An 18266-nucleotide genomic window follows, 5' to 3' on the forward strand; every position below is an offset into this window, starting at 1 on the left:
TTAATCATAAAAATTATGTAATGGTATATATTTACCTGTCCTATTTGAACGTATTATCATAGGTTAAATCAAAGAGGTCATTTGATAAGTATACCGCGATAGCATAAAAGGCATATAAAAATAAAGTTATACTAGTATACTAAATATCCTTTTAAAACGCTTTTAAAAACATATGTTTTTGTAGATATACATGCTTGGTTTTCAAGACCTATTTATCAAAGAAAAACATACAAACACAATTGAAAAGTGACCAAATATAACTACTGATTTTCCCTAATGATGTTTCTTTTACATAAGACAATAGAACAACTGAACAGCAGTGATAATTTAAACTTCCTTTTTACGAATTACAACTTCTATTATCATATCATTTGCATACACGCATAATAAGAGTCCTAGAACAAGATTTAATTCTTGGTAGATCTGAAAGCGAATATGAAATAAAATAATTTATAATTTGTGATAATGAAATTTACGCGTTGAAGATAACATTTGGAGTTTTTTTTAAATGAATATAAACCCTTTCTCAATTAGTTTTCGTTTGTCTAAAACGAAGAATTGACTTTTGTATTAAATAGTATTCGAAAACATTATATTCATACTTGTAAGAAGAAGCAAAAGAGATGTTAAACAATTGTAATGCAATAACAACTTTAGTTAATTCAAAACAAAATCAAAACGTATAAAAATACAATGTACATACAGATAAAACACTTGGCAACTTTCCGTCAACTATACAAGAAGACGTTCTATGTATAATGGACACCTTGACATTATCGTGGACTACATATTATGCAAATTTTGTGTATTGGTGTTAAACGTTCTCCAGATTTGAATATTGCATATTCATTTAAACTAACATTCAAGTACAAATGTAGGTTCATTGATAAATATAATAAGTAGTGACGTATGATTCTATTTCTTATAAGAAATGATATAAGTGCATACATGTATCGGATCGAATATTGAACTCATGTATCTATTTCATTATAGAAGCTATTTTCATTTTCATCTCACTGTACTGTTCAATATCTCGAAACAATAGAGTGTGTTATAACGTCCGATGTATATGATAAACATGAGATATTCACCTGGATGTGATATTATCGATTTGATTATCAATATGTTTTATATTTTTTATAAATTTTATATTTCGAACAACCAAAACATATCCATTTAAAACCAATTAAGAGGATAAAGGGTTATTTTTGATAATCCAAATATATGTAAAAATCACAAGTACTTATTTTCGATAAAGGACAAACACTTGAAGCCATATATAAAGTTAATATACAGGTACAATGTGAATAATTTGCAAATCTAGTAATAGGATTCAACATTACATTTGATTAAAAATGATCGGATGCAAAGTTTTTGCCGGGTAGAATGTACTTGAAAAGCAATGATCCAAGATTTTTACCTTTTCCGATTTTATTTGTATTTACTATTTTAAAACACACATTATAAGACTTCTATACCCAATAAGTTAAATTCCAGGAAGCGAAACTAAAAGTAAATGATTGATACTTCTTAAGCTATGTATTCAGGATTCGGTCTTTCGGAAAATGAAATTTACTAAATGCAAAATCGACACATTTCCAATAATTTCTTTCGTCTAATAAAGCGAACTCATATGCAAGTGCTATCGAAACATAATCTACCATTTAAACAATAATCACAAACAAAAGGATTATATTTTTAAGGACATTGTTAAATACATGCATTGTCAAAACAAATGAAGTTAATTAAAAAAAAATATATAAAAAGATATATACAACTCGTCTAAACATCAACCCAACAATGTTAGATCTGTAAATTCGCTAAAAAGATATATATACATACATATAACACTTTGCAATTTTCCTTCCACTTCATAACCAGACGTTCTACCTGTAATTCAAAGCATGAAATTAGTATGGATTAAATGTCAAGCAAAGTATTTTTAAATCGTGTAAAATGAATAATGATATTGCTTATGAATTGCAAATTTTATAGGGGGACATAATTTTTAGATAGTGTAGGTCTTGACGAGATGATATTTCGTCTTATAAAGAAATGAAATAATCGCAAATCAGACCAAACTTTTTTTGATTATTTTATTATCAAATTAATAGAAGGTTGTGAAAATATTATTGACAATAAATAAGCAGAACTGTTTCAATATTTTGAGATCGAATATGCAACCAGTGATGGTATTACAAGAGTGTGGTGTAACATAGTCTTTTAAATAAATGTTTTGGAGTTCTTTGTGTTCACAAATCAAAAATAAAACGACTTGCTAGACTTGAACATGAAAACAGAGAGAGAGAGAGAGGGGGGGGGGGGCTATAGAGTAACACGGATCCGTATATATATAGTGATTGTGTGATGGTGTTTGGGATGGGAGTGCGTAAAGGATGACCGCTACACAGCAACACGTAAAATTGAAATAATATAGGTTGAGTTACAGCAACTGCCAAGGGTTGGTACAAAGACACATTGACCAAAGGAAACATTAGGCGAGATAGTGATGTAACTAATGAATCAGAAAAGGTAACAACGTATATACAAAATCTAGTCCTGGTATCTATGATGAGTTTATTTACAATTTTTACGTCAATCGCGCGTTTCGTTAACAAAATACTTATTAGTGGCGTTAGAATTAGAAATTCAACGGGCAAATAAAGTACAGAGTTGCAAATTTTTGAAAACGCAAAACTCTGAATAGATTTGCGATATTGTTGGATTCTAGTACCTTTATTACGAACGAGTCCTTAGAATTAATGCTGCATTTTTGTATCTAATAAGTGCCCTATGAAATATCTTTCAAAACTTTTAGCATCTAAAAGAGGGACGAAAGATACCAGAGGGCATTCAAACTCATAGATCGAAAATAAACTGACAACGCCAAGGCTAAGAATAAAAAGACAAACAGACAAATACTAGTACATAAGACACAACATAGAAAACCAAAGACTAAGCAACACGAACCCCACCCAAAACTGGGGATGATGTCAGGTGCTCCGGAAGGGTTAGCAGATCCTGCTCCATATGTGGCACCCGTCGTTGTTAGCAATAAAAGCTAGGCTTACGAGTTATTGTGAATTATCATGGAGCGTGTGCGAAGTAGATATGTATATGTAAGTGTTTCGCAATCTCAATCTTTTTCCACTCGCAATGGCATCAAAATATTTTACATTTCTATCCCTTTAGGTGGAACCTAACACTTTCACTAAAATTAATTTGGCTCGTTTAATTTTCATAAAATTTTGACAAAGTATTTACTTTGATCCAAAAAATATAAAAAAAAATAAAATTTTGTGAACCAACCGTTTTGTCAGAAAAGTTACACTGGTTATATAGCAATTTGACAAACACCAATGTTGATCATTGAGAAGCTTAACATTCCCTTTACAACACAACGTAATTAAACCGTTTAGCTGACTTTACAGAGTTATCTCCCTGTAGTGTTAGGTACCACCTTAAACAAGTATTTTTTTAATGTCAAACTTGAAGACAAATTGAAAGAATATGTCTTTCTGAAATTAATAAATTATAATGACCAACGTAGATACCAATAGGGTTATTTTATGGAGGGAGAAATCATACTCTATTAAAAAATAACATGTAAAATTGATATTTACACTGAATGTTTTTACTTTAAAGATTTTTTTGTGAAACGAGCCGCAGCTCTAATTCGAACACAATAAGTACATGTGAAAGATGTCATTTTAGTTATCAATGGTACCAGTATAATGACTTAGTACGCCAGACACGCGTTTCTTATACATAAGACTCATCAGTGACACTCAGATCAAAAATGTTGTAAAGCCAAACAAGTACAAAGTTGAAGAGCATTGTGTCACCTTCTTCATATCTTATCATTAACAATTTTCATAAAATGGATGATAATTATAATGATTATAATAAATTGAGCTCAATTTAGTGTAACGTGATTTTAAACACATTTTACATAACAGTTTCCTGTTAGGGTGAATAAAAGGAAATTAACAAATCATTTGTTTTTTATTTTTTTTGTATTTTGAACTCTAATAAGAGGAAATTTTAAATTTGCGTCAAGTATTGTATCATCATGTATATATATCGGTAAGTATTTAATATTTTGAAATATATATAATATAATATTGCTGTATTTATTGATATAAATAAGTAAAAATTAATTGTCACAAAAAAGATAGATAACATCACATCCAAAGAAAATTCAGGAAAAACAACAACACAGAAAAAAGAAGACTACATGTATAATGCCAAAGTATTTTTTAAGAGTCAACATAGTCCAGTCAAACTAAGTTTGAGCCTTAAACTAATTGCCACAGAAAATGTCTGTGTTGTAATTTATAGCATTTAGCCCCAAATATACACAGAAAAGTCCCTTAAAATCTAACTGTAGGAAAACTTAAATTTTGCATTTCTTATTTCTTCTGGATATTCACATGAGACGAAAAGAGGGACGAAAGACACCAGAAGGACAGTCTAACTCATAAATCGAAAATAAAATGACAACGCCTGGCTAGAAAGTTAAATAACCCCGCATAAAAGAATCTTTGTTTTTTGTAAGTTTTTGGTTGATTTTCTAACATTCATGTAAAATATGTTACTTTGATAGGGTTATAAGTTAGTATTTGACTATATTAAATAATCTTCTGCTCAGGAAATGTAGAAACTCGATACACGGTGTAGTACGTTGACGGTTGCTATTCGAAAAAAAAAACGCGTCCACTGTTGCTATCCGAAACTTTTACGGTTGCTATCCGAAAAAACCCACGAGTAAACATGGTAAGTGTTTGAATTTCATCAATATTATGTATTAAAAAAACTTTGATCTTGTATGATATCGTCTTCACGGAATATAAGACATATTTGTCTAACGATTTCAGTTCAGTTTGATATTTTATATGTGATCTAATTTAGTCATCTCGCTTTCAAAGACGAGACCTATTTTCCTTGTTAGGGGTAGACAGTATTCGTTGATAATATCTATAGTATTCCGTAAGACCAGTTTTATTATATATATACACAAATTACCTGCGCCTGTTGACGTTTCTTTGGGCTGCTCCATCCTAAATTGCCATTTTATTTCGAATAGCAACCGTAAAAGTTTCGGATAGCAACAGCGGACGCGTTTTTTTTTCGAATAGCAACCGTCAACGTACTACACCGTGCGATATGTCATGGGAATTTAAGGTTTTTTTGCACATTTTTCATTGAAGAAATTGCAAATGTATGGCTTTGTGACCATTTGGTATTGCTTATATCTGTACATTATATATGTTTAGCATCTACCTTGTTAAACGAAACTTTAAACCACAAAAAGAAGCATATATGCCTAGTTACATGTAGTTTTATTCAATTTGAGATTTTTTTACCATGCTGAAAATCTAATAAATGGTCAGCTAATGAATTTTAAATCTAGGTTATAGCTTGATTAAAGATACGAAAACATTTTAGAGTTGTCTGTTAAACTCCAAAGACGGCTTAAATATCAGGAATCAATACCTTTTGTTGAATAGAAGTTGTAAAGTTATATCTCGCATCAATGTAAATCTCCAAAGGAATTTTAAAATCATAATATTTTAGTTTTCCTCAAGTTAAATTTGATGGGACTTTTTTCTGTGTATATTTAGGGTAGAATTTAAAAGATTAAAAATTCAAAATCTTCTGTTGCAATCACTTCAATTTTAGGGTCAGATTTATGCTAGATTGACTGGACTAACAGTTACTGCGTAAGGACGTAGTAGATCTTATACAAAAAATATAGAATTGTTAACTTCCCAAAACTGAAATTGACATCTTGCTTATTTCAAAAATACAATAGTAGGTAAATAAAGGCAACAGTAGTATACCGCTGTTCAAAGTTCATAAATGGATAGAGAAAAAACAAATCCGGGTTTAATGGCAGTGTTAATTATAACATTAAAATGACAACATTACACGTGAATGTAACAAATTATATTTTCCATTTTTGTTTTGAATCTACAGTATGTTTACATGTTTAAGATTTAGTAAATAACATATATTATTATTTTTTAGGGATTAACACATTTTCAAAAAAATGAGAATTTCCCAACTGTTTAGTTTCACTCTTATATTTTCAGGTAAGATTGTGACCCGCATTTTATTTCAAAACGTTGCATAATATTCTTTTCATAATGTCTTGTATACTCTTGTTTGTCAGATTATTTTCAACTCATGACTTTGGATGTCCGTTTGTATCTTACCTTATCTATCACAATTTATAATTGTCTATTCTAGATTTATGAGAGACACTTAATGGCTTTCAACTCATTTGTCTTTTTATAAGTTAAACATATTCGAAAGTATCAATGGTATGACACGTTAATCAATTTGTCACAACTGATTGTATTTAGAAATATTTTCTTGTGTCGCCTTTTTTGTTGTAATACAGATGTAAGCACATTGCCTAGTTATGATATGAGTGACGAAGCACTGTTGTTGATAACAATTACATAGAGAATTGAAATGGGGAATGTGTGTCGATGAAACAACAATCCGACCAAAGAGCAGAAAAATATAAAGAGCCTGTTAATGGGTTTTTTACGCAGTATAAAAATCATGCACACAATAGCGGGCTTCGACTTGTCCCTTACCTTGTATGCCTTTTTGTGCTACTTTGTTACATTTGTTGTTTATGTAGTGATATTAAGATGATAACACAATATTGACTGTTGTACCCCTATTTTTGACATTTTTACTCTTTGAGTATGTTTGTTTTGTTCATGCATCGTTGACAATGTAATGGAATTTGATGCGACTGTCATACAAGTGAGAGGTTTAGCTAGCTATAAAACCAGGTTCAATCCACCATTTTCTACATTAGAAAATGCCTGTACCAAGTCAGGAATATGACAGTTGTTATCCATTCGTTTGATGTGTTTGGACTTTTGATTTTGCCTTTTGATTTTTGATTTTCCTTTTTGAATTTTCCTCGGAGTTCAGTATTTTTGTGTTTTTACTTTTTACCTATGATATATACCTGTTCGGTGAAATGGACGCAATGCTAAACCCTGAATCATACCAATCAACAGATAACAATTCTCTAGTCTAGCAATATAATACTTCTTATCATTTTTACATATGTACTTTCATTTTGTATGATCATTTTGATAAAAAAAAAAGAATGTGTATTGTGTATCTTGATAGTTAAAAAACATTTTACGTAAACTATTACAGAGTTGTTGGCAGTAAATGTTTTGTACCATTTTGAAGATGATACTGTGATTTTACCATGTGAGCAATTGTCAAATGAACAGATAGTATGGCAGGGACCAGAAAATTATTTTATATATGGATATGGGGATATCATAAATCCCAAGTTGTCTAAATCCAACAGACTATCAATTATACATGTCAATGGAAGTCATCAGTATAATTTGCAAATTCGCCATTTTTCCAGTGAAGATGAAGGGCACTACAAATGTGTTAGAAGCATTGTCCATGAGGAATACTTTGCTTTGTTTATTGGAAGTAAGTCATTACAATAGGTATATATATATACTTCAAGATCTCCTTCTTTTCAAAGTTTCCTTTTTTGATAAAAAAAAATCGCTCATCATACTATTCTATAGCTATTGGAACAACTGTTAATATGTTGACATATAGCTCTTCAACAGTTTTGGTACTTTTACATCTTCGAATTTCAAATGCTTAGCTTTGAGCGTCCCTGATGAAGGTAAATCCAGAAAAGTGCTTTGGACGCAAGACATTAATAAACGTGTTGGTTTGTTTATTACACCAATATACAATCGTTTGCTGAATATTTACATACATTTTCTATGTTTGCAGGCGATTAAATGGCTGTGTCAAGATAAGATTTTTGCACAAGCACCTGATTTTTTTAATCGTGGAAGGGAGGTCAACTGACGGACGATTTTGTGAAGAAAAACATTCGTCTTGCGTACCAAAGTATAACCCGGTATCTGTGATGAGTTCTTGCACAGTCATAGTTTATCAAGAAACACGTTCAATGAAATAGTCTTAACATTTTATTTTTACATGCACTACTGATATGTACTTGTATAAAAGAAGTTACTTATTTGTTTTCACTTGCAGGGCTACAATATTTACATTTAACATAAAAGACAAATATGTTATGATTAAGTTTTGCAATACAACAATATTCTTATTATATAATTACAAGCTTAAGAATGAAACATCTGCATTCCTCTCCACGTTTTATATGATAGTATGTACATACACATTGCAGTCGGAGTACTGTAAGTTTTACCTTAACTTTGTATATCCTACATGGAACATGTGTAATCGGTTTTTTTAACAAAAATATCCCTTTTGAAAATATATTTTTGTTGGATAAAACTTATAAATCATTTATATTGCGAATGATTTTATGTATCTGAGAGTGTGATTGATTAATTGTCAATACTATATATATTTGAGTTTACTTTGCGGGGAATTAATTATAAATAAAACTTATAAATATATTATATACTTCAGAAAGTCCCAGCAACCTAACGATAGTAGAGGAAGATTCTCAACACATTGTGTACGGATATCTCAATCGTGTATTGGAGTTAAGTTGTACTGTTATTCATGGGGTTCCAAATGGCAAATTAGTTTGGATGGTTAACAATAAGACTCTTGAGGAAGAAGCATCATCGTTGTTGGTCTATACGTTCATACCAAAGCAAGAAGACCATTTACAAAATTATACATGTGCGACGAAAAGCAATATCGTACCATATGTTATGGAGCGCACTGTTCGATTGTTTGTATACAGTAAGTACTTATAAATATAGTTATATTCATGGCATTCATGGTTTGTTTAGTCGATACTTAACACTCCAGATTAATAATAATTTTACCGCGGGAATGTTATAAAATGAAATGTCTTCATCAGTATATTTATTTACATTTACAGTATTAATAATGAAACTTCTACTGTGGTTCATAATGAGTTACATTTTTTGTTTTTTATATAGATTAGACCGTTGGTGTTCCCGTTTAAATGGTTTTTTTACCCCTGTCATGCTTTGGGCGATTTAACGCTTGTTGTTCCGTGTGAGCCAAGGCTCGATGTCGAAGTTCTCCTTATATTTATGTAAAGAAAAATTAGTGAAAAATGCTTTCTGAATCAAAATCATACATTTCAAACATATTGGTTTAGTTTAAACATATTTTATTGTTCCAAAAAGAGACAAATGGATTAGACACAAGTTTTTCAACTTAGTAACGTCTTCTCCAAAAAAATATTGGTGAAGCCTTGGTTAAGAGTTATAATGATGCTTGATATCATTGTTTGTTTGATATCATTTTGAGGGTATTTTAGCTATTCGCCGTTTCAGAATTTAATGCGTTCTGGTACTAAGTGTACACCAAAACGTAGTTATTCGTTATAAACGTCCGAATCAATTGAAATGATACGATTGACGTGGCGTTATTTTCACTTTGGGGTACGTACAATTGTTTGACCAATTCCCCTTTAGATTCTGAAAAGACCTATTATGTGTTAGTAATCATATTTATTTAGTCGTTGCATTATTGAGCATTAATCTTAAAAATCATTTATTTATCGAAACATTGTATGTTGAACCTATATTGTAGTGTAACACTAAACATGTGTGTTAACATTTTTTTTAATCGTATCAATCGTATTTATGTATTATTTTGTTGATAGTGCCGCCAATAGTTTCGATTTCTTTGAATAAAACACTGGGCATTCAGGAAGGAGAAGATTTGACATTGAATTGCAACTACAGTTCAAACCACGATGTAAAAGAATTGAAATGGGAGAAAAGGTTCGAACATGAAAGTCCACTGGATGAGCGATCACAGTATTTAAACATTAAAAGCATAAATAGACAACATGCAGGAAAGTACAGATGCACCGTCACAAATCTGGCTGGCAGCGCTTCAGATGTAGTGACCATTGAAGTATATTGTAAGTTTATGATTGTTAATTTCACAATAAAACAATATCAAATGGCCAAAATCTACATAATTGCATATAATGCATAATGTTTTACGCATATTTTTCATGGTCCAAGAATTGCATATATACATGTACACACATAAAAAGGTTAAGCACCCCACGTTTTTCGAAATTACAAATATTACAACAAGGACATGGGATTCCGGAACAAATGGTGGCAAAAAATAGTAATGCAGCTTGTTAGGAAATAACATAAGCTTTAAGAATAACACAACAAATCTAAACAAAAACGATAGTTTAATGAATAGATTGTCACAAAACACTAAAACATGCCCATTTTAAGTATGAACCGTCTGAGTTCGTTTTGCGTGATACTATTGTCATTTCACTTAGACAACGTCCATTGTAAGTCTGTTAACGATATCCATAGTTCAATATTCAATATCAGGTGGGTGAAAGCACCACGTGATTGGATGCGGACCTCAAGCGTGTGTCGCATCCCTTCAATCAAACCATAGGAAAACACCCTGATTTAACTTTGCAAATGAAGCAAATGCAAACATTTTGACTTTATTACGGTGCACATAAATTTTAACCTTAAATAAAGTGTTTAGATTAACCATATATCTTCACCTCATATTGCTGGTTTACATAATGATGTAGATAGATATAGGAAGATGTGGTGTGAGTGCCAATGAGACAACTTTCCATCCAAATAACAATTCAAAAAAGTAAACCATTATAGGTCAATGTACGGCCTTCTTTTCGTTTATTTACAAATTTGAGAACCTTCTCCATGATTAAGTATAACGTATGAATTTTCTAACATAGATAAAAGATAAATGCCGATTTATGAGATTTCAGCATTGGCAAACTATTGTCGCCTTAATTTACCTCATAATTTGTTTGTAAATTTCAGATCAACCAAAGGTACAGGTCACATTTGAAGACCGTGGCAATTACAGACAGTTGAACTGTTTAGCAAATGGAGTACCAGATCGATATATCTTTACACGGTGGGAACATACATCTGACTGTTATGATCTGATCAGATATCTTCCCGACGATGGCAATGGTAAACTTATACTTCCCAACATCCCGGGAGAAACAGATCGGCATCACGACAGAGGATTTTATATTTGTCATGCTTCTAATAATGTGTCATTGAATAGTAGCAACTCTTTCATTCGTGGAGAATTTTTTCTCAAAGCACAAGGTGAGTATTTGTTGAACTACTGCGTTAGAAGTTAACTACCAATTTGATATATCATTCCTTTAAATGTCTGTTCTGTAAAATCGTTCATATTTGAACTGATTTATGATTTTATTAAACGCCCCGAGGAATCATTAAACATCCCTTAAATAATTACATTTTTTTTTGTTTGCGCTAATATGTTAAATGAAAGTATTTTGAATAATTATGACAGTATAAAAAGAGCTTAAGGCAGTGACAGCGATATCTTTAATGGTATCAATTTGCCTTCACCAGATGAGCATTTGGACAATAAATGAATGATTGCATATATATTTCTAAAATTTCTTATTTTGTTTTAAAATTTATGTAACTATCTTATTTCAATATTTTACTGTTTTTGATCTGAATTTTCGAATAATTTATAATGTACATAATTTGACGTTAAAAAGACTTTAACCTCTTTCATCATTTTCAGGGAAACCGTATTTTGTTTCCTCCAACAATAACACACAATATGGAATTAAAGGTCAAGATGGCAACCTTACCGTTGACTTTGTCAGTTTTCCAGAGATTACGAACTTTACCGTTATTGATGGTGATATGAAACACTATACAGACAATTATACTCTAGAGACTTGGAGGGTAATGGACAAAGTATATAACAAAACTGCAATGGTGAATGGCAGTAGACTGGTCATATCAATGAATATAAGGAATGAAAATGACTTCCGATCATATACAATAAAACTGAGTAATCGGTTTGGATCAGCCAACTTCAACATATCCCTTCGTTCAGCAAGTAAGCAATCATCTTAATACGTGTAATACTGTCCTTGCATTTTTATCATTCTATAATGGTAATTCACTTGAAAAACGTTACTATACTTGTAGTTAATTGTTCTGTGAATTAAGATTGTTTTTACTTTTAATTTAGTTTGTTTTTAAATGGAACCAAAGATATCACTCCACTGGTAATTGTTTTTTGTTTACATTGTCATTTCGGTGCCTTTTATAGCTGACTATGCGGTATGGGCTTTGCTCATTGTTGAAGGCCGTAGGGTGATCTATAGCTGCTAATATCTGTATCATGTTGGTCTCTTGTGGAGAGTTGTGTCGTTGGCAATCATACCACATTTTCTTTTTTATATTTGGGTAGATATTGTGACATTTTAGTGATACTAATGAATTTTAGAATATGTTGTCGTACTTTAATACAATTAAAAAAATATATCATCTCGTAAAACAAATATATGTTTGCTTTACAGGTTGTCCTGAAACACCAGAAATAATGATGATAAAGCCTAATGAAAATAAGGTCACTGTCCAGTGGCGTGAAAGGTTTAATGGTGGATTTCCACAGTCAGTCTTCATCCAGTATCGTAGACGTGATGTGCAGTACTGGAATGAAATACCTGTCTCAGATCCTGGAATGCACAGTGATTATATCGATGGACTTACTCCTGGAACTGAATACTTGATTCGAGTTTACTCCAAAAACATGAAAGGGGCGAGTAACTTTACAGATATGAAACTTATCAGAACAGGTAAACATCATTATTAAGAGTGTTTCTGTCAACTTCACATTACGTCTGTTATATAATACACAAAAAAGAGAGAGCCTTATTTGGTCACCAGGTGGAGCGAATCGTATCTGCATAAGTCGTCTACGATAACTAGTAATGCAAAAGTAAATTATATATTTCATGTATATATAATGAGATAATAACGAACATATTATATTATATTTTCTTTTAGAATCTGCAGAAAACAGTAACAATAAGACTCTCGTATTTTTGGTATTTGTTGTTCCATTTCTAATAGCTATTGGTGTCCTGTATTGGCAGTATCAAATGGGTAGGTTTATTTAGTCAAATACTTTACATGCTACAATTTTATGTGTTTACGCAGATGTCCATACTACAGAGATGGTTTCAACATTAATCAATTCTTGAACATTATTAGACAAAACAGAAAAACTCATGTTTGTACTATCTCATATTATGAAAAAGTAATAAAAAAACTAAACTCCAAGGAAAGTTCAAAACGAAAAGTTCCTAATCAAATGGCAAAATCAAAAGCTCAAACACACAAAGTAAATGGATAACAACTATCATATACCTAGTTTGGTACAGGCATTTCCGTTTTTTCAGGAATGGTGGATTAAACCTGGTTATATAGCTAGCTACAACTACCAATTATATAACAGTCGCATCATATTCCATTATGTTGACAACAATTTGTGAACAAATACAACAGACATAAAAGTCAAAAAGGTCATAAATAGTTGTACAACAGTAAACATTGTGTTTAGTTCTTACTTACTATAAAAAGTAATAAATATTGAACAAGAGTTACAAATGAAATATTACTATAAAACGTTACTAAAATGATAAACATATTATCAAAATGAGTTGTTTTCCATTGACTATACGTAAATATACATAAATATTCAAAAACAACGTGTTTATATGAATACATTTCAACAGTCATGATCAACATTGTGTGTATTCTAGTTGATGAATATCAATTGTGTATTTTACTTTTCCAGGAAACTTAAAAGCACTTCAGAGAATCAGGTAAGCTTTCCTTCCATTTTTATAATTAGTATTGTCAAGTAGATAACAACTAAATGCCACATAACACATAAATGAACAACTAAAGGTTACAGTACAGCCTTCAACAATCAAGGATAGTTAGCTATAAAAGGACGCGAAATGAAAAGTGTAAAACAAAGAAAACTTACGGCCTACCATAATGTAAAATAATTAACAAAAAACAAATTTTATACACAGACAAATGACAACAAGCGAATGGCAGGCTTTAGAAAAGGAGCAAGCAAATTCATAATGTGACTGGATTGTGCACTCTTCCATAACATCGGACATTGGTGTGCTAGTACAACATAAGAACATAACATGTTTCTCTCATCAACATTAATCAAATTTGTCTAGCCAATATTTTAAATTTATTTTTTTTACATTTGTAGTTGCTTCAAAGGTCAGCAATTCATTTACCAAGGTATGCTTTAGGAACAACATCAAAAGTTCAATGAAGGATACAACAAACTTAATTCATATAGTTTTTTTCACTGACCCCCATGCCGCCCTCTTAGCTTAATTTAGGAACAAATGATTGACCAATAAGGATATATATAAAATCGAAATCAATTAAACAAAACTTGCAGCACTTTCGACTCCCACCCCCAAACTATTTGAATTAAGATTTTTATACTTCATTCACCTTACACCTCACTGTTATATAATGCAAAATGAAAATTTTTTTTTTTTTCTTTTTTATGAATATATATAAATATGTATTTGGAAATGTCATTCTAATTGAAATTGGTAGATAATATTGCTAATTTAATGTTGAAAATATAGATTGCAAGTGTCCTCCCATTAAACATTTCTTTTTCAGTCAAACGTGTACTAATAGTGTGCACTTGCGAGAAGATTTTATTTGGCAAGTGCAATGTGTTATGTCTTTGATATTAGTCGTTCCTGCAAAACTGTAAAGTTCAAATGATTAACAATGTTTACATGCAAACAATTCAGCAATCACAGATAGTCGTTTAAAAAGTACGTGATGAAACAAAGTTCATTTTTACCTAGTTGTACATTTAAAGTGTTTTATTTTGAAGTTGGCGTTGGTGCTGTTGAAAACAATGTTTACGATATGCAGAACAATGTAGATCAGCATGCGGTCGCACAGAATGCCGTCGCACAGAACTTAGATGTCCCGGTATATTCTTCTATTGACAGACGAGCAAATCTTACTATAGGACAGACCGTCTCCTATTCGACAACACCAAATCGGAAACGAAATTATCTTGAAAAACATCAAGAGAACACAGGTTAGATTGTAAAATGTTATAAACTCATGTGACATACATGCCCTCTGTCATTCTTAAATTATAACATTTGTATTTAAGAATTTGAATTGTTCCATCTCAAATTAATCGAATATGTTATATTGATTTATTATTTATATATAATTACATATTTTGTATGAATTAGTTATATATCACCGCTCTCTAATGTCTTGCATAATGTTAATACTGTCGAATTTTCGAATTCTATGATATAAGTGTCATGCATCTGAGATCTTTAAAAAAAAGAGCATGTATTTTTTTTTTAATAATGCAAACTGTTTTACTTATTGTTGATATTATTTTAGTGTACAGTTAACAATAAAAGCTAAAGGATTTGCATCACTAATTCATGACGAGGTACCGGAAGTGCAAGATAGTTATCGTTTCTCATACATTCAACGTATTTTGTACCCGCTATGACAATCCTTACTCCGGGCCATTAATAATGATATTGTTTTCATATTGTCGCAAGCGGGAAAAGAACGCAAAACTCAGAATCGCGTTAACAGTACCAACTGGAAAATGAGCTTTAACAGCACACAAACCATTAGTGAATTCGACCCTGTGATATCCAAAAAACCATACCACATTTCAAATTTATAAGGCTCACAATTGTCTGAATTTAAATATGACGATCTAGATTTATATCTAGTTTACCCAAAAAAAGGTTGATTCCGTTCATGATCATACTGTAGGATGAACCTGGTGTTATGGGGGAAAATATAGTTGAATTCTTTTCTTGAAAATGATATTATTGTATCAAGGGAATTGCTATTGTAGGTTCTGTTGGAGAGGCTAGCGGAACTGGAAACTCGGCGATAAAGAAGGTTCGTATAGTTTATATAAAGATTAAAATTATATATCTTTTTTTCGTCAAATACATGTCGCAATGTGGTATGGAAAATCAAATGAAACTTTAAATAGAAGAAACCATTACAAAATAGAGACAAAAGATACAAAAGGGACATTGGAACTCATAAGTCGGTAAATGACCATGATATGTCAAAAACAAAACTAAGACAGATAACACAACGTCAAACCTGGTAGACCGAAACACGAATCCCACTAATAACTAGTGATGATCTTATGTGTTCACGAAGGGTAGACAGATCATGATCAACATGTGGCATCCATCTTGATGCTCAAACCTGGTGGGTGATAAGTCTTAATTGGTAGGTTAGATGCGGGGGCAAGAAAACGGGATAGTTTCGAAAATTGAACATATACATTCTCATGTGTGAAACAGATTTCTAATAACGGTCAACCAATTCGTGATTGCACTCGAATTACTTACAGCAGTAAAAAACAAACAGCGGCAGAAATGATAAAAAAGAAAAATATTACTAAACTTGTTTATTAGGGGGATAAATGTATGTGCAGGAGGGAAAATGATGTCAAATATACAATATTATAATCTATTTGAATATGCATTCTTCTTTTTATTCTAGGGTCCTGATAGACTTAGCTATATTGAAGTCAGCTTTGAACCAAAACCAAACGAATACAAGTTTCACATCCATGGTAGTGAAAACAGGACAAATTATGTTGACATAGATTTCTCAAAAAGAATATGTTCATACGCAAATAGTCATATAGAAAGTGACGATGGCTCCACTCCACAAGCATGTGCGATGTTGAAATATGAGGGGTGAAAAATACAAAATCATTTTTTTTATTGTGATAATGTTTCAATCATTTCTTTGTTCATAACCTATGTTTCGTTGGGTTTTTTTATGTATAAAACAAGTTTAAACAAAAAATATATACCTTTTGCCTTTTTGTATTATTATATAGTTCTTCGTTTTAAAAAGAAAACCATACTTCTTCTCATTATCTTACTTAACAATATTGCTATTGTCATTGACAGTTTATTTCAATACATTTGAATTCGAATATCAAAAGGCGGTGGAGATGATAAGAGGACATTCAGAACTTATCATATGAGAAAATCTGGTAATTATCATGTAACAAAACGAAAGACGAACAAAAAAAATAACGTTTAAAAATGCAACATAGAAAACTAAAGACTGGGCAACAAAAACCAAACCAAAATAAAGAGTTGCATAAGTGTTTTGTATAATGCTATTTTTAGCTTGAAACATCTATGTTGTATTTGGCACAACTTTTTGGAATTTTGGATTCTCAATGCTCTTCAACTTTGTACTTGTTTGGCTTTATAAATATTTGGATATGAGCGTCACTGATGAGTCTTATGTAGACGAAACGCGCGTCTGGCGTACTAAATTATAATCCTGGTACCTTTGATAACTATTGTATTATTAAAAAAAACAAGTTTATCAAAAGGTCACGGGGAGAATTAAGCGCAAACAAGGTTTATAATAAGACAGATTTAAAAAAAAAATCAAATACTAATTAATAATTGTTTCAAATAAGAAGCTGCAATCCGGCAGGGTATGCGGATCCTGCCCTACATTTCAACGTAGAGAATGGCGAATGTGTTTCAATTCCGTTTCATTTTCTGGTTTTGAAAATCAATACAACATCCAGGGATTGCATCCGTTCAAATAACAAAATATGAGTACAATCATACAGCAAAATAATCAACAAAAGAGACGGACGATACCAAGCAGATAATTACAAGTCGCAGAAAAAATTACAACGACAAAGCAAATAATGAATAAAAGTCAAACAGGCTCATTAATCTCGTCACGCAAAATGTAAACATGAGCAAGGTAATTTCCATAAGAAACACTTTTTTTATCGAGGTAACAACAGTTATCAAAGGTACCAGGATTACAATTTAATACACAAGACTCATCAGTGACGCTAAGATCAAAATAGTTAAACAGCCAAACAAGTACAAAGTTGATGAGCATTTGGGACCCAAATTTTCAAATACCCTTCAAGACCCTGCTACGCTATTGTCACCCGTCATGATTCTTTTGAGATGTACAAAGTATAAATTGAAGGAAAAAGAACTAAAACTTGGTTAAGAAAATTGGAAGGTAGCATTTTTCATCTGTGACAAAGATAATATTTAACGATAAAAAAAACCACAAATATAGTGAACTTTTAGGAAAATTCAAAAGGAAAGTCCGTATTCAAATGGCAAAATCAAAAGCTCAAATACATCAAACGAAAGGATAACAACTGTCATACTCCTTACTTGGAACAGGCATGTACAAATGCATGTCCATTGAATCCGTAACAATAGTTTGAATGATAACACAAAACTGACAGGACGCGCGTGGTCTCTTGAATGAGAGATATGCAATGAGTGCAATAACATTGTAATCGGCTCCTTCTATTCATACATCAACCGCAATTTAAAT

The 18266-nt window shown here is 31.4% G+C and overlaps 1 protein-coding gene across 2 annotated transcripts; it reads left to right on the top strand.

The window, feature by feature from the left end:
• Nucleotides 1–6029: 6029 nt before the first annotated feature.
• Nucleotides 6030–16726, top strand: LOC143074972 (neural cell adhesion molecule 1-B-like). Of its 2 annotated transcripts, XM_076250173.1 has the most exons (13): nt 6030–6095; nt 7192–7485; nt 8473–8754; nt 9653–9916; nt 10827–11123; nt 11578–11901; nt 12368–12646; nt 12858–12956; nt 13651–13678; nt 14089–14120; nt 14743–14955; nt 15754–15800; nt 16422–16726. In XM_076250173.1, the coding sequence occupies exons 1-13, from the start codon at nt 6053–6055 to the stop codon at nt 16623–16625; spliced, it is 2406 nt and encodes an 801-aa protein (XP_076106288.1). In that variant the 5' UTR covers nt 6030–6052; the 3' UTR covers nt 16626–16726. The 2 variants fall into 2 exon arrangements, with proteins under 2 accessions (XP_076106288.1, XP_076106289.1); XM_076250174.1 differs by lacking the exon at nt 12858–12956.
• The last annotated feature ends 1540 nt before the right edge of the window (nt 16727–18266 follow it).

Source organism: Mytilus galloprovincialis, chromosome 5, assembly GCF_965363235.1.
Source record: "Mytilus galloprovincialis chromosome 5, xbMytGall1.hap1.1, whole genome shotgun sequence".
NCBI classification, from domain to species: Eukaryota; Metazoa; Mollusca; class Bivalvia; order Mytilida; family Mytilidae; genus Mytilus; species Mytilus galloprovincialis.

Excerpts from the sequence above, each read along its gene's own strand:
- LOC143074972 (XM_076250173.1), top strand. The coding sequence starts at position 6,053 with ATGAGAATTTCCCAACTGTTTAGTTTCACTCTTATATTTTCAG. Across the intron at positions 11,902-12,367 it reads CATATCCCTTCGTTCAGCAA|GTTGTCCTGAAACACCAGAA; the intron begins GTAAGCAATCAT and ends TTTGCTTTACAG. Across the intron at positions 14,956-15,753 it reads AAAACATCAAGAGAACACAG|GTTCTGTTGGAGAGGCTAGC; the intron begins GTTAGATTGTAA and ends TTGCTATTGTAG.